This window comes from Symphalangus syndactylus, chromosome 11 (assembly GCF_028878055.3).
Source record: "Symphalangus syndactylus isolate Jambi chromosome 11, NHGRI_mSymSyn1-v2.1_pri, whole genome shotgun sequence".
NCBI classification, from domain to species: Eukaryota; Metazoa; Chordata; class Mammalia; order Primates; family Hylobatidae; genus Symphalangus; species Symphalangus syndactylus.
In genome coordinates this window covers 26,174,938-26,198,793 of record NC_072433.2, presented here as the reverse complement: position 1 = coordinate 26,198,793, position 23,856 = coordinate 26,174,938, and the positions used below count along the sequence as shown (strand labels likewise).

General features: G+C 57.8%; 1 protein-coding gene across 10 annotated transcripts; it reads left to right on the top strand.

Moving 5' to 3' along the window:
* The first annotated feature begins 743 nt into the window (after window positions 1-743).
* On the top strand, window positions 744-19,247 carry RIPOR1 (RHO family interacting cell polarization regulator 1). 10 transcript variants are annotated; one of them, XM_055233421.2, is made up of 23 exons: window positions 9,117-9,598; window positions 10,427-10,553; window positions 10,693-10,845; window positions 11,011-11,089; window positions 11,750-11,773; window positions 11,868-11,921; window positions 12,075-12,227; window positions 12,322-12,385; window positions 12,482-12,525; window positions 12,603-12,728; window positions 13,824-13,972; window positions 14,047-14,176; window positions 14,261-15,073; window positions 15,137-15,721; window positions 15,805-15,926; window positions 16,758-16,890; window positions 17,154-17,289; window positions 17,416-17,577; window positions 17,837-17,995; window positions 18,125-18,321; window positions 18,410-18,493; window positions 18,602-18,692; window positions 18,827-19,247. In XM_055233421.2, the coding sequence occupies exons 1-23, from the start codon at window positions 9,580-9,582 to the stop codon at window positions 18,922-18,924; spliced, it is 3,702 nt and encodes a 1,233-aa protein (XP_055089396.1). In that variant the 5' UTR covers window positions 9,117-9,579; the 3' UTR covers window positions 18,925-19,247. The 10 variants fall into 10 exon arrangements, with proteins under 10 accessions (XP_063467795.1, XP_055089396.1, XP_055089397.1 ...); XM_055233422.2 differs by having other exon boundaries at window positions 10,681-10,845; XM_063611725.1 differs by lacking the exon at window positions 9,117-9,598 and adding an exon at window positions 744-1,644 and having other exon boundaries at window positions 12,576-12,728; window positions 14,261-15,721.
* The last annotated feature ends 4,609 nt before the right edge of the window (window positions 19,248-23,856 follow it).

Genomic DNA, 23,856 nt, shown 5'->3' with positions numbered 1-23,856 from the left:
ATGGCCCTGTACCGGGACCCTGCCAGCGTCCCCACCCCGACTGCCCGGAAACCAGTACCCAATGAGTGGGGAATGCATGAGCCGGCTATGAGCCTGGTCTTACCAACCAGACAGTGGCAGAAAGGGCGGCCTGCCTCTACAGGGGAGAAGCTGAAGCTGGCTGAAATGGCAGGGCTGAAGGGCAGCGTCTGGACCCAGAAGGTGCCAGGCGGCTTCTGGACTCCCCAAGGCCTTCACCGAAACAGCCCTGGATCCTTTCCACCAACCAGCCTAAGCCAGCAGTAGCAGCTCCAGGACCTGTTTCAGGTGGCCACAGACAGGGGGCCCGCAATGTCTCCAGAGCCCGAGGGATCTGGGAGGGGACAAGCAGGCAGGGCTCCCTGGCGCTCACCGTTTTAGGGTCTGCTTGAGGTTCCCAGAAAGCCGCCCTCACATCCCCCATGGTCTGCCCTCCCTGCAAGCTGGTGGGCTGCATGGGCCACCGGCCTGCCCCGTTACCCGAGAGGGCGGAGTGAGCCGTGGGCGCCCCCAGGGGTGCGGGAGCCGCGGGAGCGCAGGGGGTGGGGCCCGGCGGGCCAGGGGAGGGGCGGCGGGGCGGCGGGCGGAGGGAGGGGCCGGCGGCGGCGACAGCGGCAGCTGCGGCGCGACCAGGCCGGGCACCTCCGAGCGCAAGGACAGAGCGAGGTCCGCGCAGCCCAGCGCAGCCATGTGAGTGTCCGCGCCGTTTCCGGGGCTGCAGGCCGGGAGGGGAGCAGGCGCGGAGGTTCTGGTGCCCCCCGCCGGCGCCGCCCGGTGGGTCCGGGATCTGCGGCTCTGTCCCGCCTCACCCCATCCCCTGGACCCCGGCCGCGCCTTGTCTTTCCTCCCCTCCCCCCGGGCGTGGAGAACGCAGCTTCTCCCACAAAAGCCGCCGCCTCCGGGCCTGCAGCGCCTGGCGCTGCTGCCTTCCTCCCACGGCAAGGCCCTGGCGGCCGGTGCCCCAGGGCGCTGGGGTGGGCCAGGCCAGAGGGCGGGCTCAAGGCGCCAGCCTGGGCCCTGGCACGCGCGCTCCCCGGGAGCCCTTGCTGCCTTCGCCGCAGGGGAGGCTGGGCTGGAAATGGGGAGGGGGCGACGAAGGGTGCGGGCCGGCCTAGGAGCTGAGCTAATCTTCCTAGCTCTAGGGGCCGGCCTAAGCGGCTTTGTGGCGGGCCCCGAGGTGACCGAGCCTGGGCTGGAGCCGGGCTCTCCGCCTAAACCTGGCGTAGCCGAAGCCGGAGAGGATCGTCCTTGTGGGGGAACAGAGCTTTTCCCTGGAAATGGAGGTTGGCGCAAGGTTCCTGCAACAGCCGGGCCTGGGCACTCTGCAGAACTGGTTTGGGCAAGGGGCTGCTCACCAGGGCTAGAGGTCGGATTCTGTCCCGATTCAGCCCCCTTTGTCCTCCTCTCCAGGGTGAGGCCTGAGTCTGGCCTCCCCTACAGACCCTCCCCAGCCAGTTCTAACGCATGTCCAGGCTGGCCGCCCCAGCACCTACTGTGCGCAGCCTCATGTGACAATCCTTGTGCCCTGGCTGCAATCTGCGGGGCCGCGCCCTGGGCCTGCCGCATTCGGCCAACCACAGCATCTGAGGAGGGTTATGACCATCTGGCCATAACAGGCCCAGAGAGGTTAGTAGTATTCTCAAGGTCACACAGCTGGTTTGGGAGAAGCGGGATTAGATCTGAGTCCTTGCCCCTGCGACACCCACCTCCGTGGTATTGGAGGGAGGAGAGGGATGATAATTGGGGGCTGAGGTACAAAATACTCCAGCGGGACAAGGAGGACTGGCATAGCTCCTTCTTCCACCCCCCTCTCCGGCTTGGGTCCTGTGACTGCGGCGGGAGAGAGGAGCAAGGTGAGCCACCCCAGGGATCTGGGTTTGGGTGCGGGTGAGGGGAGGACTCAGGACTCCGGGCTAGGTCCTGCTGGGGAGAAGCGAGCGGGGAGGGAGCGGGTGAGTCACGGCGGCCCCTCTGCGCCGCCGCTCGGACTCAGCCCTGGTCAGGCCCGGCCCGGGGGAAGCCGCCCTGCTCCTAGCGCGCGGCCAGGGAATGTAACCAGCTGACCAGGGAGGGGGCCGGCAGGAAGTGAGGCCACCCGACAGCCTCCGCCCGGTTCCGGGGTGGGGGGTCCGGGGCTGCGCCGCTCCCCCTCCGTCCTATGCGCTTGGGCAGCTGCGAGATGACGTCAGCCGCCGGGTTTGGGGGCAGTTGCCATGGAGACAAGGACAGGCCCAGAGGGGACCCCCTTCTCCCTTGCAGCCGCCCCTTGCCCAGGTTATTTTTAGCCTCTGTTTACCTCGGTCGGGGCGGCCCCGGGGCCTCCCAGAGAGGCGGCTGGCCTGGCACAGTGCTGAGATGGGCAGCGGAGGTGGCGGGATATTCCGCCGCACCCGGGTGTGCCAGTCTTGGTGTGTAGGAAGTGTAGCGGGGCTACAGGATCTGGGGCCATGCGGGCAGGTCAGGGCTCCACTCACGGCCATCCTGACCTGGCTGTGCTGCAAGCCCCATAACCTTTGGAAACTTGGATCTGGGTTATTTCCCATCCTGGGAACAGACTATAGGGCTGACATGAGCCCAGAGAGTCCCCTGGCTCTTATCAGCCAGTCCCCCACCAGTTGAGGTGGCCCTTCTGCCTTAGCTCAAGGGGTTCAGCTCTTTCCCTACCTGCTCTCATCCAGCAAGGGCAATCCTGCTCACCCATCTCCTGAAGCGGTCACTCAGATGGACATTATGATGGTCATTTGTACCAACAGTTAGACATCCTGGTTTCTATGGGACTCGGGGGATGGTGGCAGCAGAGGGCCAACCAGAGAGAGAAAAGTGATGGAACAGTCAGCCGTTTCCAAGTCCAGAATCCCAGGGGATCCCCACCCTGCATCATCCCAGGGAGCAGAGCCCCATTTGCTGATGGTATATGATACCATCAGCCAGTGGGAAGGGAGAGGGAGGATTGTATGTGGAGTAGGGGAGTTGGGGTGGACACAGACTTGAAATCCTCCCCACCAACAAACAGCTCAGTGTCTAGGCAGCCCAGCTTCCCCCACTGCTCCCCCTCCTTTATCTCCCAGGTGCTACAGGACCCCCAGAGCACTGTAGTGAGCCAAGCAGATATGCCCCAGGCCTCACAAGGTTCAGTCTGGTGGGAAGACAGGCCCTAAAGGAGAACTGACAACTGGGTTATGTGGTCTCGGGGTTCAGAGGGAGGAAGTCAAAAAGGGGGAACCAACCCAGGGCCTGCTTCCTGGAGGAAGAAGTCATAGGGTAGACTTGAGGAAGGAGAGGGACTTGGGGCTGAGTAGTGGGAAGAAGACATAGGAGCAATGGGGGCTGCCGGTCAGATTCTGAAGAACCTTGCAGATATTGAGAGAGGGTCTCAGTTGCTGGAACAGAGAAAGCAGGGGACTGGGAGGGGAGGAGTGGCTGAAAGAATGTGAGGGACAGGACAGATCCTGAAGGGCCTCGTGGGTCATGTTAGAGAGTCTGGGCTTTCTCCCTGGGACAAGAGTGGCTGTGGCTATTTCACATCAGTCTGAATAGAGTGATATTAAAGATTTAGAGTCCTGGGGTCAGACAGCCTGGGTTTGAATCATGGTCTTGACACTTACCAGCTATGTGACTGTTTTGTTTTGTTTTTTGAGATGGAGTCTTGCTCTGTCTGTCACCCAGGCTGGAGTGCAGTGGCGCGATCTTGGCTCACTGCAAGCTCCACCTCCCGGGCTCACGCCACTCTCCCTCCTCAGCCTACCGAGTAGCTGGGACTACAGGCGCCCGCCACCACGCCTGGCTAATTTTTTTTGTATATTTAGTAGAGACGGGGTTTCACCGTGTTAGCCAGGATGGTCTCGATCTCCTGACCTCATGATCCACCTGCCTCGGCCTCCCAAAGTGCTGGGATTACAGGCGTGAGCCACCGCGCCCGGCCGTGTGACTGTTAAAAATAACAGCAGTTAGTATTTGTTTTTTTTTTTTTTTTTTTTGAGACGGAGTCTCGCTGTGTCCCCCAGGTGGGAGTGCAGTGGCGCGATATCAGCTCACTGCAAGCTCAGCCTCCCAGGTTCACGCCATTCTCCTGCCTCAGCCTCCCAAGTAGCTGGGACTACAGGCTCCCGCCAACGCGCCCGGCTAATTTTTTGTATTTTTAGTAGAAACAGGTTTTCACCGTGTTAGCCAAGATGGTCTCGATCTCCTGACCTCGTGATCCGCCCGTCTCGGCCTCCCAAAGTGCTGGGATTACAGGCGTGAGCCACCGCGCCCAGCCTGCAGTTAGTATTTGTTGTGTGTTCACAGTAAGATGTTAGCTAGGCATGGTGGTGCATGCCTGTGGTTCCAGCTACTTAGGAGGCTAAGGCAGTAAGATCGCTTGAGCCCAGGAGTTCAAGGCTGCAGTGAGCTATGAACACACTGCTGCACTGAGACCTGGGTGACAGAGTGAGACCTTGTCTTAAAAAAAAAAAAAAAAATTAGGTATGGTGAGTCCACCTCAACGTCCCTACCCCACATACAATTCTTCCTTCCCCAAACACTTCCTATAGAGGGACATCTTCATGAGAGGAGATCTCATTTCATCCTCCCAGCAGCATTGGGAAATAGCTGTTGTTATTATTATTATTGTCCTCTTTTTACAGATGGATGTCTGAAGCCCAAAAGGCTGAAAAAGTGTCTTGCCCTAGGTCACACAGCCTCAGGTTTCTCAGGTGCGAAGTGGGGCTAATAGGACTTACCCCCATAAGGCTGTTGCCAGGATTAAATGAGATGATGTTTGCTAAGCTCAATACCTGGCATATAGAATGCTCTCAATAAAGGACAGTTTTTGGCATAGTCAAGTGGCTACAATTTTAAGGTCAGGGTTGTTACTGAATAACGAACGGATGACTGCAGGTTAGAGTGGAGACAGGAAGTCCCTCAGGAAGGTTCTAGCTCATCAGAAGCCCAGCTGTAGGACTCGAGGAGAGAGTTGGTGATGGCTTGGACCTGAATTCTGGCTATAGGGGTAGAGGTGAGGGGGCAGATTGCAGAGAGATTTAAGAGCCAGACCTGGCAGGAGGGGGTGACTGAGTGGCCATGGGGGCTGAGACATCCAGGATGACTCCTAGTTTCTGTCTTGAACAACAGAGTACATAGATGATGGGGTGTCATGGAGAAGTTGAGACTGGGGAGAGTCAGGTGGAAAGTGGTGACTTTGGTTTGGGAACCCAGCATGCTCTATGACAGTGCACGCAGCATCTGGGGAGGCAGCAAGCAGGCAGTTGGATACAGAGGCCTGGTGCTCAGAAGAGTGGCTTGGGTGGAGGAGAGATAAGGAAGCCAGCAACATTTAGATGGCATTGAGCTGCAGGATCTGTGCACAGCCCAAGGGCGGGGAGGATAAGGCCCATTCAGGGATGGGAGGAGAGAAGCGGCCTCTGTGGGAAAGTAAGATATGCAGCCAGAGAGGTAGATAGAAAACCAGCGTATTGTCTCTTGAAATTCAGGGGAAGGAAGGGCTTAAAGAAAAGGAGGGGAACCACGAAGTCCAAAGCTTTGCTGAGATCAAGCAGGATAAGGATAAAACATGGGCACTGGGTTCAGCAACAGGGAGGTCACTGGTGACCTTGTCCAGTGGTGAGTACAGAAACTGGACCAGGGTGGGAAGAGGAGCAGGTGGGTGTAGTGAGAAAATGCAGGTAGACATCTCTTCAAGACACACTTGGCTTTGAAAGGAGAGGAGAGAGGTGGAGTAAGGAATGGGGTAGCTGGAGAAAGACAGAAGGTCCACAGGCAGTCTCTTTTTTTTTTTTTTTTCCAGACGGAGTTTTGCTCTTGTTGCCCAGGCTGGAGTGCAATGTTATGATCTTGGCTTACTGCAACCTCCACCTCCCGGGTTCAAGCGGTTCTCCTGCCTCAGTCTTCCGAGTAATTGGGATTACAGTCATGTGCCACCACGCCTGGCTAATTTCGTCTGTGGTTTTTTCTTTTTTTTTTAGTAGAGACTGGGTTTCACCAAGTTGGTCAGGCTGGTCTCGAACTCCTTACTTCAGGTGATCCACCTGCCTCGGCCTCCCAAAGTACTAGGATTACAGGCATGAGCCGCTGCACTGGGCTGAGTCATTTCTTTTTTGTAATTTTTTTTTTTTTTTAGAAAGAATCTTGCTCTGTCACCTAGGCTATAGTGCAGTGCAACCTCGGCTGACTGCCTCCTGGGTTCAGCAATTCTCATGCCTCAGCCTCCCGAGTAGCTGGGACTACAGGCCATGCCACCATGCCTGGCTAATTTTTGTGTTTTTAATAGAGTCAGGGTTTCACCATGTTGGCCAGGCTGGTCTCAAACTCCTAGCCTCAAGTGATCCACCTGCCTCAGCCTCCCAAAGTGCTGGGATTACAGGCGTAAGCCACTGCACAGGCCCAACATTTTGTAATTATTTATAACCAATTTTACATTGAAATATAATAGGCACACAAAAAGTGTGTATGTCCTAAGTGTACAACTCTGTACATTTTCATAAGAGAACACACTCATATGGGATCAGGAAATTTAACCCAGAGCAGGAAATAGGACATTACCAGCACCCTGGAAGACCCTTGTGGCCTCTTCAGTCACAACACCTGGAGGGAGACTCCCAGGCTGACTTCTATCACCATAGATTAGTTTTGCTTGCTTTTGAACTTACTATCAAGGGGATCATACATTTGTCCTCTCTTGGGTTTGCTCTCAGATTCACCCATATTGTTGCATGTCACTGTATATTTTTCATTCTTTTTGCTATGTGGTAATTCCATTATTCATTGACAGGCATCTGGACAGTTTCCAGGGTTTTCTTTTTTTCTTTCTTTCTTTTTTTTTTTTTTTTTTTTTTGAGACAGACTCCCACTCTGTCACCCAGCCTGGAGTGCAGTGGCACGATATCAGCTCTCTGCAGCCTCTGCGTCCCAGGTTCAAGAGATCCTCCTGCCTCAGCCTCCCAGGTAGCTGACACTACAGGCGTGCACGACCACGCCCAGCTAATTTTTGCATTTTTAGCAGAGATGGTGTTTCACCATGTTGGCCAAGCTGGTCTCGATCTCCTGACCTCAAGTGATCCACCCGCCTCTGCCTCTCAAAGTGTTAGGATTATAGGCATGAACCACCGCACCCAGCCCGTTTTTATTTTTCATGTGGGAGTGACTTGAGCTTGTCTGAGACTTGTGGAGAAAGTCTGAAACACCCCCAAAGGAGAAAGATGACTAGGGTCATACTTGAGGATTTGCCAGGTGGGCAGTGAGGGCCTGGCCAAGGTTGAGGATTGCTCTGTGATTCCAGCCAGGCTGCTGTGCCAAGACCTCTGGCAACTCCTGCCAACCTGTGTGCAGGTGTAGAGAAGTCCAGGAGTTGGGTTCCCCAGGGCTGGTTTCTGCCAGCTGGGAGAGAGGCACGCAGTGCTGAGGATACTTGCAGCAGGCAAGTGATGGGATGGTGGCTGTGGATCCAGGCTGGGGAGGAGGCTGTGCAGGGAAGGTACAGAAGAGAAGGTAGGAGGGAGCTAGCAGGAGAAAAGAAAGCAGAGGCGGACTGTGAGCTCTGCATAGGGTGGTGTCTGTGAAATTCTGGGCTGTATCTCCAATGACTGGCACATCCTTGGCACAAGGTTGCCACTCAGTGAATAGGTGAATAAATGGGTGAGGGCTCAAGGGGCCAGAGGTCTCAGGTAAAAGGCAGGTGAGGTGGGGGTGATGGAAAGCCTGAGGGTTGCATCAGTGTGGTTGTGGTTTAGGAAGGGGGCATTCCAAAGGCATGTGATAAGGCTGGGGATGGCTGAAGGGAGCAGAGAGGCCAGCGTTAGGCAGGCAATCCATGGGAAAGCACAGGTCACCAGTGTAGGGTGCAGGGTACCCAGGCCTCACCTTCAAGGAGGAGGGGAGAATAACATATCTCAAACTGAGGTCCCTGGACCTCTTGCATCTGAATCTGTCGGGGGGAGAGGGAACTTGTGGAAATGCAGACCCCTGGGCCCAACCCAGCCTCTTGGGGAGAAAGTAAGCACGGTATGGGAGAATTGAGCCTCAAGGAGCAAGAGTGTTTATGGGATGGGGGAGCATCCAGCCCCTCCAAGGTCAAGGGAGGGATGGGCATGGTGGCATCTATCCAGGCTAGAGGTGGACATGGGATATTCAAAGAAGAGACAGGCTGGGCGCGGTGGCTCATGACTGTAATCCCAGCACTTTGGGAAAATGAGGCAGGCTGATCACTTGAGGTCAGGAGTTCGAGACCAGCCTGGCCAACATGGTGAAACCCCGTCTCTACTAAAAATACAAACATTAGCCAGGCATAGTGGTGGGTGCTTGTAATACCAGCTATTTGGGAGCCTGAGGCAGGAGAATCGCTTGAATCTGAGAGGCGGAGGTTGCAGTGAGCCAAGATTGTGCCACTGCACTACAGCCTGGGAGACACAGAAAAAAAAAGAGAGATACTGGGGAGGGGGATCAGGATGGGGACTGGGAACGCAGAACCTGAGAGGCCCGTGTGAGCTGGGGGCAGGAAGGATGGGGCATTAGCCTAGGATGCAGCTTGACTAGGGAGAAGGCCCTGGCTAGCAGCCAGACCTGATCCTTTCTCCTGGGTCCTGGGAGGAGGGGAGTGCTCAGCATGAGCACTCCCTCTGTGGGAGTAGGGATGGGGTGGTGCATGGGGCTGTGGGACTCTGCATCCAGTTCCTTCTCTGCATCGCTCTTGGCGCAGCAGCACACACTATAGGGTGGATCTAGTCTCACACTTTCAGCCTCTCTTCTCAGCCTCTCTGTCCCCTGGTGATCAGTGCCCTAACTCTCCGCCCTCCATTGGCACAGCCCCTCCAATCAGCACCCTTAGCCCATCCTTCCACTCTTCAGGCCCCTACTATCCACCTTCGCACACTTAGAACCCCAGCTGTCAGCCCTCTGTGTGTTCAGCCTTAGCACTGCTGAACAGCCACTCTTTTTTGCGGGAGACGGAGTCTCGCTCTGTCGCCCAGGCTGGAGTGCAGTGGCGCCACCTCCCGGGTTCAAGCGATTCTCCTGCCTCAGCCTCCTGAGTAGCTGGGATTACAAGCGCGCGCCACCACGCCCGGCTAATTTTTGTATTTTTAGTAGAGACGGGGTTTCACCTTGTTGGTCAGGCTGATCTCGAACTCCTGACCTCGTGATCCGCCCGCCTCGGCCTCCCAAAGTGCTGAGATTACAGGCGTGAGCCACTGCGCCCGGCCTCAATAGCGACTCTTTAAGCCCCCTACTCTAATGTCCGATACTTCCTCCACTTAGCGCCTTCATTCTATCCCTTCATATTCATCCCCATGCTCAAATTCCTTTACGCATGTTACTGACCCTAGCCGAGAAGACCCCCTACCCCCCCGTCGGTCCCCTCCCCGAGGGGAACCCCAGTCACCGGTCCCGCCCCATCCAGGCGGGCTGAGTCAGGCGGCAGGAACTGGGCGGGGGGCGGCGCCGGGAGGAGCCGAAGCCGAGCCAGAGCCGCTGGGAGCGAGCCGGGAGCCCAGCCGGGCGGCTTGAAGTGGCCAGGGCCGCAGGGTCCGCGGGGGGCGAGCGCGGGTCGTGGGCCGTCCCGGACCCACCATGAACACCAAGAAGAGAGGTAGGACCCGGCTCGGGGCTGCGAAAGCTCAGGGACTGGCCCCAGGGGGCGCAGGCCGGGTTCGGGGGCCAAGAGTGCGTGTTTCGCCGAAGCGGGGTGGGGGTCTGCCGAGGAGCTCTCCCCGCCGATGCTGGGGTGGAGGCGCACGTCCGTGACTCAGTTTCCAGGTGGGAGCCGCAGGAAAGAGGAGGGGGCGGGGCCCTTCTCGGCATCTCGCCCAGCTCTGGGAATCCCCCTGCCTGGAGGGCGCCGGGACGCCGGGGCCGGTGGGGGCTGGGGGGAGCAGGTCACGCTGGCGGGCGGGCGGGGAGCGGGCGACAAACCCGCACCGGCTGGGCCTGTGGGGCAGCTCCGCAGGGCTCCGAGCGTGGCCCCGCCCCGCCCCGTGACCTCCTTGGCCTCCCGGGGTGGGGGCGCCCGAGCTCCGGGTGCCCTGGGGGGACATCGGGGGCAGGGCTGGGGAGGCTGCCCCGCCCCCGGGTAAACAGGCGCTTCCGCACATTCTTCGCGCGCGCCGCCCCTTTCCTGCCCCTTCCCAGCCGGAGGAGGGTCCCCGCGCGACCCCCCTTCCTGCCCCGCGGCAGGCGGAGCCCGCACCTCGGCAGGAAGTGGGGGCCGAGCCGAGGCCACGCTGAGTCCGAGGGCGAGTCGCCTGCGGCTGGCCTGTCATTAGCGCCCGGGTCGGCGGGACTAGGAGGACCCGGCCGGAGCCCGCTGGGGCAGCTGTGCCTAGCGACAGTAAAGACCTGCGCCAGCCCTGGATTCCAGCTGCGAGGAGAGGGCTTCGGGGATCCGACTGGTACTGGACCCCCCCCCGATCCCCCGCAGGGAGCCCCGCGCGGACTCACTCCATGATGTCCCTGTCGGTGCGGCCGCAGCGCCGCCTGCTCAGCGCCCGGGTCAGTAGGAGCCAGTCCTTCGCAGGCGTCCTCGGCAGCCACGAGCGGGGGCCCAGGTACGCGGCCGCGCAGGGTTGGTGGGGTCAAAGGGCGTCAGATGGGGCTGGGACTGGTCGCTAGTGAGGGTCTGGGGGTGCGTAGTGAGAGTCTGGGGGACTCCTGCTCTCCTCTTTCTGAGGACAGCCTCTCCTTCAGGAGCTTCCCGGTCTTCAGCCCGCCGGGGCCCCCACGGAAGCCCCCCGCGCTCTCCAGAGTGTCCAGGATGTTTTCCGTGGCTCACCCAGCCGCCAAGGTGCCGCAGCCCGAGCGGCTGGACCTGGTGTACACGGCGCTGAAGCGGGGCCTGACGTGAGCAGCTCCTCTCTTCCCAGCCCTGTCCCGGGATCCCTCCCCAAGCCCGCATCCTGCTAGCAGGAATCTTCTCCAGCCCCATGCCCTCTCCCTGCTGTCTGCACCCTGGGCAGCATGAGGCTGCAGAGCCGAGTTCATTCTTGTGGTCGCCCCTTTCCTCAGGGCCTACTTGGAAGTGCACCAGCAGGAGCAGGAGAAACTCCAGGGGCAGATAAGGGAGTCCAAGAGGAATTCCCGCTTGGTGAGTGGCGGGAGGTAGGGATGCCCTTTGCCTCTTTGGTGTGGAGGGCTGGGCAAGGGCAGCCCTGGGTGATATCTAGGCTATTTTCTGAAGTGATCTGGTTCAGGTGTGAGTAGAAAAGGGGATATCAGGAAAGGCTGAGGGGCTTTTCTATCACCAAACTTTGCCGTGCATACTTTCTGCTTGGGACTCAGTACCTGCTCCAGGAGCTTCCAGTGGGGTAGGTGGGACCCCTACAGACATGGACAGCAGGAGATTCTGCTGCAGTGGTACTGAGCAGTGGTACTGCTGCATGGTGCTTCTTGGGAAGAGGTTAGGGCTTCCCGGAGGAGGGAACACTTCTGCCGGGTCTTGATGGGAGTTCCCCTGCAGAGGGAACCTTGCACAAGGAAGCACAGAGCTCTCCCCAGGGGGCTGCAGGAAAAGGAATCCCAGGGAAGAGGTGGGAGGAGGGGTCCTGGAGGGGGCTGAAGGGACCAGATCTGTGCTACCAGCATCCACTAAGGGCTAGACCAGCAGGAAGGGGTGTCAGTTGCTACTGTGACGGGAGTGCTTGTGGACTGTGGTGTGAGAGAGGGGAGCTGTGATGAGTCTGAGTGCCTCTGCTGGAGTCCTCCTCATCCCTCCTAAATATTTGCCCCTTCTCCCCACCCCCTGCAGGGCTTCCTGTATGATCTGGACAAGGTGAGTATGCATGGAATGGTACTGGAAGGGGTTGGCTCACAGGGAGGGTAAGGGCCCTGGGCCTCAGGCCCCTCCTGACCCACCTCTCCCCCAGCAAGTCAAGTCCATTGAACGCTTCCTGCGACGACTGGAGTTCCATGCCAGCAAGGTACGAGTGCAGCATGTGTGCAGAGTGGGGTACGGGGTTGGATATCATAGGGAGAAGAGGGGTGGTGCCAGGCCCTGGATGAACAACCCCAGAGGTGAGTAACCCCAGAGGTGAGTCTCAGTCCCCCTACTGTCACCCCACTCACCTTCCCAGATCGATGAGCTGTATGAGGCATACTGTGTCCAGCGGCGTCTCCGGGATGGTGCCTACAACATGGTCCGTGCCTACACCACCGGGTCCCCGGGGAGCCGAGAGGCCCGAGACAGCCTGGCAGAGGCCACTCGGGGGCATCGCGAGTACACGGAGGTGAGGGATGGGTGCCCATGAGGCAGAGGCACAGGGTGTGGCAGGGCTAGTGGCTGGCTCTTGACACCCTCCTGTCCCTGCCCCTCCCTCCCAGAGCATGTGTCTGCTGGAGAGCGAGCTGGAGGCACAGCTGGGCGAGTTTCATCTCCGAATGAAAGGTACTGAGTTGTGGGGGCAGGTGAGGGTCCGGAGGGAGTATGCTGAAGACCCCCAATATGGCTCACCGACTTCTCGCCTTCTCCTCCAACTCTCAGGGCTGGCTGGCTTCGCCAGGCTGTGTGTGGGCGATCAGTATGAGGTATGAGAATGTGCAGGGAAGGGCTGGGTCGGTAGGGTCCCAACACCTAGGCTCCCTCATCCCACCTGTTCCCCCAGATCTGCATGAAATATGGGCGTCAGCGCTGGAAACTACGGGGCCGAATTGAGGGTAGTGGAAAGCAGGTGTGGGACAGTGAAGAAACCATCTTTCTCCCTCTACTCACGGAATTTCTGTCTATCAAGGTGATGTCTCTGCCCAGGACAACAGGCCACCATGGTCCTGTGAACCCCTTGTGACCCCCATTACCCTGAGTCCCCTTACTCCTGTGATCCCCTCATGGCTCCATAGCCCTGTGAAGATATGATTCTATGACCTTCATGATGTCTGTGGCCCTGAGAGGAACAATCCTTGTGACTTTTAGGACATCATGTCCTCCTGACCCTGTGACCTCCTCATGATCTTCTGACCCTGTGAATATTTGACCTCCTAAGCTCCCATGAGGCTGTGACCTCTATGACCTCAGTGACCCTACCATGCAGACCTCTGTGATTCCCATGCTCCCAGGATGCTTCAAGCATCCATGGCTCCATGAGCATGCATGTGTCTGTCTGTCTATCTATCTATCTATCTATCATCTATCTATCTATCTATCTATCTATCTATCTATCTATCTATCTATCTAGGAGATGGCGGGTCTCACTCTGTCACCCAGGCTGGAGTGCAGCAGTGCAATCATACCTCACTGCAGTCTCAAACTCCTGGGCTCAACCCATCCTCCCACTTCAGCCTCCCAAGTAGCTGGGACTACAGGTGCACCACCATGCCTGGCTGAAATTTTTGTTTGTTTGTTTGAGATGGAGTCTCGCTCTGTCGCCCAGGCTGGAGTGCAGTGGCGCAATCTCGGCTCACTGCAAGCTCCGCCTCCCTGCAAGCTCCGCCTCCCGGGTTCACGCCATTCTCCTGCTTCAGCCTCTCCAAGTAACTGGGACTACAGGCGCCCGCCACCACGCCCGGCTAATTTTTTGTATTTTTAGTAGAGACGGGGTTTCACCGTGGTCTCGATCTCCTGACGTCGTGATCCGCCCGCCTCGGCCTCCCAAAGTGCTGGGATTACAAGCGTGAGCCACCGCGCCCGGCCTTTTTTTTTTTTTTTTTTTTTTTGAGACAGAGTCTTGCCATGTTACCCAGGCTGGTCTTGAACTCCTGGCCTTAAGTGATCCTCCTGCCTCAGCCTCCCATGACCATTTTATAAGTTATACGCAAATTCAGACCTCAGATTTCCCATTATCTCATAGCCCCTGCACCCTTGTGACCCTACCTTGCACTCTTGGCTACAGGTAACAGAACTGAAGGGCCTGGCCAACCATGTGGTTGTGGGCAGTGTCTCCTGTGAGACCAAGGACCTGTTTGCTGCCCTGCCCCAGGTTGTGGCTGTGGATATCAATGACCTTGGCACCATCAAGCTCAGCCTGGAAGTCACATGGAGGTTGGTGGGGCTGAGAGGCTTGGAGGAGGGCCAGGAGGGCTGTGGCACCTGCCAACAGCCTCTTCTCTTCCCAGCCCCTTCGACAAGGATGACCAGCCCTCAGCCGCTTCTTCTGTCAACAAGGCCTCCACAGTCACCAAGCGCTTCTCCACCTATAGCCAGAGCCCACCGGACACACCCTCACTTCGGGAACAGGCTTTCTATGTGAGTCATAGCCTAGGTCCAGGCCTCGTCGTCCCCCAGAGGCTCCCTGGGGGTGGTTCTGAAATGCCCTCTCCTCTTTGTCAGAACATGCTGCGACGGCAGGAGGAGCTGGAGAATGGGACAGCATGGTCCCTGTCATCCGAATCTTCAGACGACTCATCCAGCCCACAGCTCTCAGGCACTGCCCGACACTCATCAGCCCCTAGGCCCCTGGTGCAGCAGCCCGAACCCCTTCCCATCCAAGTTGCCTTCCGTAGGCCTGAGACCCCCAGCTCTGGGCCCTTGGATGAGGAGGGGGCCGTGGCCCCAGTCCTGGCAAATGGGCATGCACCCTACAGTCGGACTCTGAGCCACATCAGTGAGGCTAGTGTAGACGCTGCCTTGGCTGAGGCTTCAGTGGAGGCCGTTGGCCCAGAAAGCCTAGCCTGGGGACCTAGCCCACCTACACACCCAGCTCCCACCCATGGAGAGCACCCCAGTCCTGTTCCTCCTGCCCTGGACCCTGGCCACTCTGCCACAAGCTCCACCCTCGGTACAACAGGCTCTGTCCCCACATCTACAGACCCTGCCCCATCTGCACACCTAGACTCGGTTCATAAGTCCACAGACTGTGGCCCTTCAGAACTGCCAGGCCCCACTCACACCACTACAGGCTCTACCTATAGTGCCATTATCCCTACCCACAGTGCTCCAAGCCCCCCCACTCACACTACTACAGGCTCCACCCACAAGCCCATAATCTCTACCCTTACTACTATAGGCCCTACCCTCAATATCATAGGCCCAGTCCAGACTACCACAAGCCCCACCCACACTATGCCAAGCCCTACCCATACCACAGCAAGCCCCACTCATACTTCCACAAGCCCCACCCATACCCCCACAAGCCCCACCCATATCCCCACAAGTCCCACCCACAAAACCAGGATGTCGACTCCCACCACTACAAGTCCCACCCACAAAACCAGGATGTCACCTCCCACCACTACAAGTCCTACCCCCAGTGCTATGGGCCTAGTCCAGACTGCCACAAGCCCCACCCATCCCACCACAAGCCCCATCCATCCCACCACAAGCCCCATCCTTATAAATGTAAGCCCTTCCACTTCTGTAGAACTTGCTACCCTCTCCAGCCCCTCTAAACACTCAGACCCCACCCTCCCAGGCACTGACTCCCTTCCCTGTAGTCCCCCAGCCTCCAATTCCTACACTCAGGCAGACCCTATAGCCCCCAGAACCCCCCACCCAAGTCCTGCCCATTCCAGTAGGAAACCCCTCACAAGCCCTGCCCCAGATCCCCCCGAGTCTGTGGTTCAGAGTCTAAGCCCCACTCCCTCACCCCCAACCCCTGCACCCCAGCATTCAGACCTTAGCCTGGCCATGGCTGTCCAGACCCCAGCTCCAAGGGCAGCCGGAGGGTCTGGGGACAGGAGCCTGGAGGAGGCACTGGGGGCCCTAATGGCTGCCCTGGATGACTACCGTGGCCAGTTTCCTGAGCTGCAGGGCCTGGAGCAGGAGGTGACCCGACTAGAGAGTCTGCTCATGGTGAGGAGGGCTGGGCTGGGCTAGGACAACCAGGGAGGGCAGCCAGGGGGCAGCAGCCGCTCTGATGTCCTTTACAACCTCAGCAGAGACAAGGTCTGACTCGCAGCCGGGCCTCCAGTCTCAGCATCACTGTGGAGCATGCCTTGGAGAGCTTCAGCTTCCTCAATGAAGACGAAGATGAAGACAATGATGTTCCTGGGGACAGGTGAGGGGGCTAGGCAAGATGAGTGTGAGGCTAGGTGAGAGGGAAAAGGTGAGGCAGGACCAGGGGAAGGTGGAACAGGTGAATTGCGAGAAAGTCAAAGGAGAGGACAGGTGAGGCAGGGCCAGGTGGAGCACGTGAGGACTGAGTTGCTGGCAGGTGCACCTGTGTCCACCCCTCCTACGTCCTTCATGCCCATGTCTCCAACCCTACATGTGTCCCCACTGCTTCTGACTGCCCTCCTCACCTCTGTAATGTCTGCCTCCCCTGCTGGTCCCCATCAGCTTGGGTGCCTCCAGCCCCTCCTCTTCCCCTTGGCCTCACCTTGGACCTGCCCTTTGAAAGAGCTCTCTCAGTGTCTCACCGTGCACCCTGGGACCCCAGCACTGCCCCGCTCCTTCTCGACCCCGACTCTCCCAGAGGCCCTGGCCCCTCAACTGTCAGTCCTGGAGTGGCCTTTGCTGGTTCCCAGTTGAGAGTTGTGCCAGGTCCCTCCTTCCTCTGCTGCTGCCCAGGCTACGGCCCCAGGCCCTGCACCCTTTGCAGTCCACTTGTCATAAACCATCCTGCCTGCAGCTTACTCCTACCCATGCCATCCCCAGTGGTCCCAGCTGGAGGTAGCATGGGGCAGACTGACTCCAGAGATCCGTACTACTACCTGCTGGTCCCAGCCCCTTCCTCCTCCTGGAAATCCTCCATGAACTTAACCCCACTGTCTGCTGTCAGTGCATCATCTTCTTCCTTTCTGGGATGGGGGAAGCTTAATAAAAATAAATGCTGGTGACCAGGTGGTGGTGTATGCCTGTCGGGTGGTTGACCCCATTTTTCTCTCAGGCCTCCAAGCAGCCCGGAGGCTGGGGCTGAGGACAGCATAGACTCACCCAGTGCCCGCCCCCTCAGCACGGGGTGTCCAGCTCTGGACGCTGCCTTGGTCCGGCACCTGTACCACTGCAGTCGCCTCCTGCTGGTGAGGCTGATGGTGTTCCCCCACCCTTCCCTTGTAACCCCTAACCCCAGGGAGTCCTGCTCTTCCATCCTGGTCCTCTATACCTCCTCTGACTGCCACACCCCCGTGCCCCAGGGCCTTTGGCATCTGGCCCTTGCTGAATGGAGTATCTCCCAACTCTGCAACCCCAACCTCCCCCAGTGCATGCTGGGATTTGTCCTTGAGCACGATCCTCCCAAGCCCTACCCTGAGGCCTGAGCTACTTGGCTACCCATGTTCTCCAGAAACTGGGCACATTTGGGCCCCTGCGCTGCCAGGAGGCATGGGCCCTAGAGCGGCTGCTGCGGGAAGCCCGAGTGCTGGAGGCAGTATGCGAGTTCAGCAGGCGGTGGGAGATCCCGGCCAGCTCTGCCCAGGAAGGTAAAGGCCTTAGGGGTTCGGGCTCTGCCATCTGCCTTGAAGCTCCTACCTCAGCCTACCGCCATCTGCATGCTCTCTACTCACCCGCCTGCTCTATTGCTGACAGTTTCCCTCACCCCCTCACAGTGGTGCAGTTCTCGGCCTCTCGGCCTGGCTTCCTGACCTTCTGGGACCAGTGCACAGAGGGACTCAGCTGCTTCCTCTGCCCGGTGGAGCGGGTGCTTCTCATCTTCTGCAACCAGTATGGTGCCCGCCTCTCCCTGCGCCAGCCAGGCTTGGCTGAGGCTGGTGAGTGGGCTGCCTCCTCCTCCCACCCTTGCTCAGATTCCCACTGACAGGAAGCTCAGGGAAGCCAGGTCAGCCCACACAGATAAATGAACTGGGCACCGAGGAGACCAGCAAAGACTTGGGCCTTAGAGCAGAAGGACCCAGATGGGTGGGGTTTGAACAGGGGGCCTCTGGACCTGAGCCTGGGATAGGAGCATCTCTCCCCTCTAAAAGCTTGTGTTCACCCAAACTCTGAGGCCCATGCTACTGCCTCCTGCAGTGTGTGTGAAGTTCCTGGAGGATGCGCTGGGGCAGAAGCTGCCCAGAAGGCCCCAGCCAGGGCCTGGAGAGCAGCTCACGGTCTTCCAGTTCTGGAGTTTTGTGGAAACCTTGGACAGCCCCACCATGGAGGCCTACGTGACCGAGACCGCTGAGGAGGGTGAGGTGGTGGCCCTGATCACATAGTGGCCTCTTTGGGTCTGAGGACATGAGGACAAGCCCTCCCCACCCTCGGGGGCTCCTCACCCTGCCACCTTGCCCACCCACCCACCATATCCCCTTTTTTCAGTGTTACTGGTGCGGCATCTGAACTCGGATGACCAGGCTGTTGTGCTGAAGGCCCTGAGATTGGCGCCCGAGGGGCGTCTGCGAAGGGACGGGCTGCGGGCCCTCAGCTCCCTGCTCGTCCATGGCAACAACAAGGTCATGGCTGCTGTCAGCACCCAGCTCCGGAGCCTGTCACTGGGCCCTGCCTTCCGGGAGAGGGTGAGTCGGACAGGGCTCCCTTGAGGGCGAGGGCTGGGGTCCTGGGCTCCCAGCGTCTGGCTAAGTCTGTCCTCCTGCCCTTCCACAGGCCCTCCTGTGCTTCCTGGACCAGCTGGAGGATGAGGATGTGCAGACTCGTGTGGCTGGCTGCCTGGCCCTAGGCTGCATCAAGGTGACCCCTGCCAACCCTCCCACCCCTCTGTCCCCTTCCAGCACCCCCACCCCTGAAACCCTCCCATCTGCTCCCCTGAGCCTACCTCAATGCTCCCTCCCCTGACAGGCTCCCGAGGGCATTGAGCCCCTGGTGTACCTCTGCCAAACTGACACAGAAGCTGTGAGGGAAGCTGCCCGGCAGAGCCTACAGCAGTGTGGTGAGGCTGGGGGATGGGAGAGATGGGTAGAGTTCTGGGACATCTTGGCTGATGGGAGTAGGAGAGATGGCGCCAGGGGTGGGAGAGTGGGATGGGGCTAGGGCCACCCCTGACCCCATCCTCACTCATTACAGGAGAAGAGGGACAGTCTGCCCATCGACGGCTGGAGGAGTCCCTGGATGCCCTGCCCCGCATCTTTGGGCCTGGCAGCATGGCCAGCACAGCATTCTAAACTATTCACCCCCGGGTTCCTGGCGCCCCTTTCCCCCCACTTTCAGGGCTCACCAGGCACTGGCAGAGAGGGTAAGGGCTGGCTCCAGATACCCCTCCCCCACAGATTCCTAGCAATGAAAATCTAATATATTCTTCTGTTGCCCCTGGGGTTGGAGAGTCAGTGCCTGCAGTCAAGTGCCTCCCAGCCTCGGCTCAGCACATCCCTTGCCACAAATCAGTGTCTGGGGCTTGGCCACCCTGCCTCTGCCCAGCCACATCCCTTGGTTTTGTATTTTATTTACAGAGTTTTACAGAAAATAAAAAAGTAAAATGCCTTTCCTACATGGCCTGGTACACTCCTGACCCTCTGCTCCAACACGCTCTGGCTGTGGCCCTGCCTGACACTGGTGTGTCCACACTGCAGCTGTGACAGTGCCATGTGCACTTGCCCTGGAAATCCAGGTGGAAGAAAGCCCAGAGGCTGGAACTGGGCTTGGAGAAGAGAGCAGGGGAAAAGGGTGGTTCAGCCTGCAGGTGGGGCCTACCCTGGGCCTGGGAACTATGGCCCAAGGTGGAGCTAAACTGGAGTTGGCCCAGAAAACACCAAAGCGTGCCAATCCCAGGCTGTGGCCTGGGAGCAAAAGGGAAGGGAAAGGAAAAACAGGAAGGGAAAGGAGGCACGGGGGTGGTTGGAGCTTCTGCCCACCAGGGGGCAGCAGATCTGCGTCAGCAGATGCCAGGTTTGGGTCTTCTGCAGCCTGGGCAGCTTTCTGCAGAGGGGGCTGAAGGAGCTCCTTGAGGCTGGGTGGCAGGGGAAAGGAGCTCCTTGCGGAGGGGAAGAGATGGGACCTGGGAGGCTAACCTGTGACCCAAGACAGCAAGTCCCTTCCCTCCCCAGCCGTCTCCCCCTCTGTAATAACAAACGTGCCTGAACTCTTGTGATCCCCAACAGCCAGCCAACCTGTGCTGCTTCAGGAAGCAGAGATCCCAGGAGAGGGCTTGTCTTTGCCCCGCCTCACCTTGCCCCAGAGCTGCCTGGCCAGTGAATGTGTTAACCCCAGAAGGCTGAGTCCTGCGTGAGGAACTGGAGTGTGGGGTGGGACTTCAGGATGGCAGGGCTGTTCTAAGGAGGGGCTGAGGGAGGCCCACACCTGTGGCTAGAGAAACAGGCTCTCCACCCTTCCCCTCTCCCTCAGCACTTCCAGTATCCAGGGGCAAGGAGATGGTGCACAGGCAGCGCCTCCCCGACTCATTGAGGCTACTCTGATGTCCCAGTACCTGTGGCAGCAGCTTGGCCTGTGCAGGACGTGTCACGTTGGGGAGCCTGCCCTCAGGAAGAGCCAGTGAGGTGCCAACAGTCCCCTGGAGGGTGACCCAGATCCCTAGGGAGCCCTGCCCCCCAGTGTTTTAGAGCTAGGTATGAAGAGGTTTGGCTGGGGCCTTAACCACCTGCTGGGGAAGCCAAGCTGAGCAGAAAAACGGCAACAGGAAGAAGCACAGGAAGCACCTGTGTGGATGCAGGTGGCTCATTCCAGACGCTGGGGCGAGGGTGGGCAGGGGCAGGCAGGCAGCCCTCTGCACACTGGCGCGGCTCTTTGCTCTCTGGGTAACGAAGAGTGGCACGGGATGGTGCAGCTCAGTATTTGGGGTGGTCAGCTGGAGCAGCATGGGGCAGAGGAGGCAAACAAATGATGGAGACCAGGACAGCACCCAAGGCTGGCCACAGCTGGGGCCTGCCCCAGGGGTCCCTGCAGGAGGCCGGCAATCCCAGAACCGCCCCTAGCAGCCCTCAGTCCTGAGGCCCCCACAAGAGGCCCATTGGTAGAGCAGGGCTATCCACCTGCATCAAAAGCATAGCCTGTCATAGGGGGGAAAGAGGAAGTGAACACTGGTTGACCAGGTCCTGGGAAAGTGCAGATGGGGGTGACTGAGCCAGCATGAGCTTACAGCTCAGTACACAGGAGAGGGCAGGGCTTGAACAAGAAATGGAGGATGGAAAAATGTCATCATCCCAGCTAAGGGGTCCACTGGAGTTGTCACTAAGAATCCCTGCTCTCCAATGCTGGGAAGGGACAGACCCTGGACTCTCTGTGCTCTGCAGAGTCTTGAGGCCAGAGCCTAGTATTCAGCTCTAGTCAGGCATGGGTGTGAGGATCAGAAGGGGACAGAAGCTAGAATGAAGGCACTGTGAGCACAGCCAGGTGAAGCACATGATGCCTATCTGGCTCAGAGCAGCATGAATCAACCCCAGGACAGCCAATCGGCCTCTCTCCATCAGTGGCTTGAAGGCAGGCTGAATGGCCTCCTACACCCAGGCCCATGCCCAGGTCCCTGAGATGGTGGAGGGGCAGGGAGAATCCTTGTCCTCCCACCTCTATATCTCTCCCGACCCCCTCTGCCTCACAGGGGCCTCCCGCAGGGCAAACCTGACCATAGCATTCTCCCACCCCCTACCTTGCTGTCATGTGGGTCAGGGAGGCACGTGTTCCTGCTGTCTGGGACTGAGGACAGTTGGGAGCCCCCTGCCCCAGGTGATGGGCAGCTGACGATACCATCATGAGTCAAAGGTATCAGGGCAGGGAAAGTGTCTGCCCAGCCTCTGAGGGGACAGATGGAAGTGGGCTTCCAAGGCCTGTGACACACTGAGAAGTGCCCTGTCAGTTAAGTCCATTGAGGCCACAGTCACCTTGGCCATCATCTCTGAGACTCTGCCCAGAGGAAACTGATCTGCACACAATGCAAAACAGAGGCCAGGCTGAAGTAGTCCATGATACAGTTTATTGTGCTGGCAATCGATAGTGTTCCCTCTACTCCCCTCCTTTCCTTTTGCCCTCTCCCAACCTTACCTTTCCTCCTGTCTCCCACTCTTCTTCCTCATGTATTCCAAGCTGCAGAGGACCAAAAAAAGAAGAAAGAAAAAAGGCACGTTTGTGAAGGCAAAGAAGCAGATGGGTTGGCATGTGGGAAGAGGATTGCTGCTTTGTCTCGCCCACAGAGCGGGGGTGCCTTCCTTGTATGTTTCTGTGCCTGGTATGTGGGTACAATTTGCTGAACCCCAGACATATGACATGACCCTCCTTTCCCTCCATACCCCCGTCCCCACCCCAGACACTCCTGGAGTGACCTTTCAGGCCATCCATCTCCTATGGACAGAAGGCTCTTGGCTTGGCTGCAAGGCCTGGCTTTTCTGGGCCTGGGTGATACAGGATGGTGAGCTTGGGAAGGACTCCAGTGCCTCATATAAACTGCTAATGAAGCACAATCTATCATTTAGAAAATAGGACTGACATCGGCCTGCGAGAAAGGGGTCTCTTGTTTCAGAAGGTTGATGGCAATTGGGTGATGGCCACTACTCTGAGTTTAATGTCAAGGGTCAAGTCTCACTTGTCTCACTTGTCTCCAGATACACAGGGCATATGGACACTCAGTGAATGCTGACTGAGAGCAGCTGAATTGCTATACGCAACGCCTAGATTTCTAGCTGTCTCCTCAATCTCCTTACAACCTTCTCCTCCTCAGGCATGTCTTAACATGGTGAAACCCCATGTTGTCTCTACTTAAAAAATAAAAATCACCCCACAGGGTTCCATTCTAGGTCCTTTCCTCCTCTCTCAAAACATACCCCTAGAAGATCTCCCCATTCCACTGGCTTCCATCCACATGCTGAGGCTGCATGCCAATCATTCACATGGTTCTTACCTTGCTTCCAGACCCCCACACCCAACTGCTCACTGGATACTTCCTTTTGAATATCTGGGGCATTTCAAACTTAACATGCTCAAAATCAGACTCAACATCTTCTCAAAACTTGTTTCTCCTCCAACAGCTCTAGCGGTTACCAATTTCCCAGGTACCCAAGCCATATAACAGAGCCTCATCCTTACTCTTTCCTCTGTACCCACATCCCAGCCATCAGAATCCTCCCAATTAAATGCCCTAAATATATATATTTTTTGATATGGAGTCTTGTGCTGTTGCCCAGGCTAAGTGCAGTGGTGCGATCTCGGCTCACTGTAACTTCTGCCTCCCGGATTCAAGCGATTCTTGTGCCTCAGCCTCTGGAGTTGCTGGGATTATAGATGCCCACCACCACACCCAGCTAATTTTTGTATTTTTGGTAGAGACGAGGTTTCACCTTGTTGGCCAGGCTGGTCTCTAACTCCTAACCCCAAGTGACCCACCCGCCTCAGCCTCCCAAACTGCTGGGATTACAGGTGTGAGCCACGGCACTTGGCCCATATATTTATTTAAGAAGCTGCACGCCCACCTGCTCTTGTCACAGGAGCCTGCGCGTTCCCTTCTATAAGACTAATCACACTTCACTGCAATTGCTTTTATTTTTATTTTTTATTTTTTTTTGAGATAGAGTTTCACTCTTGTTGCCTAGGCTGGAGTGCAATGGCATGATCTCAGCTCACCACAACCTCCGCCTCCTGGGTTCAAGCGATTGTCCTGCCTCAGCCTCCTGAGTAGCTGGGATTACTGGCATGTGCCACCATGCCCGGCTAATTTTGTATTTTTAGTAGAGACGGGGTTTTTCCATGTTGGTCAGGCTGGTCTCAAACTCCTTACCTCAGGCGATCCACCCACCTTGGCCTCCCAAAGTGCTGGGATTACAGGCATGAGCCACCACACCTGGCCTGCAATTGCTTATTTACTTTGTACCCTCTGGAACATACATTCATAATATATGTTGACAATTTTACTGAGTAACCACCCAGGTCTGAGGTGGGTACCTTCCCTCTAGAACTTGGTCCAAGTGTTTTGTTTTGTTTTTGAGACACGGTCTTGCTCTGTTGTCCTGGCTGGAGTGCAGTGGTATGATCATGGCTCACCGTAACCTTGAACTCCTGGGCTCAAGGGATCCTTTTGCCTCAGCCTACCAAGTAGCTGGGACTATAGGCACACACCACTGTGCCCTGCTAAAGAGGTGGTCTCGCTATGTTGCCCA

Coding starts and splice junctions, on each gene's coding strand:
- RIPOR1 (XM_063611723.1), top strand. Junction 13,973..14,046: donor AGCCTGGAAGTCACATGGAG/GTTGGTGGGGCT, acceptor TTCTCTTCCCAG/CCCCTTCGACAAGGATGACC. Junction 18,494..18,601: donor TGGCCCTAGGCTGCATCAAG/GTGACCCCTGCC, acceptor CTCCCCTGACAG/GCTCCCGAGGGCATTGAGCC.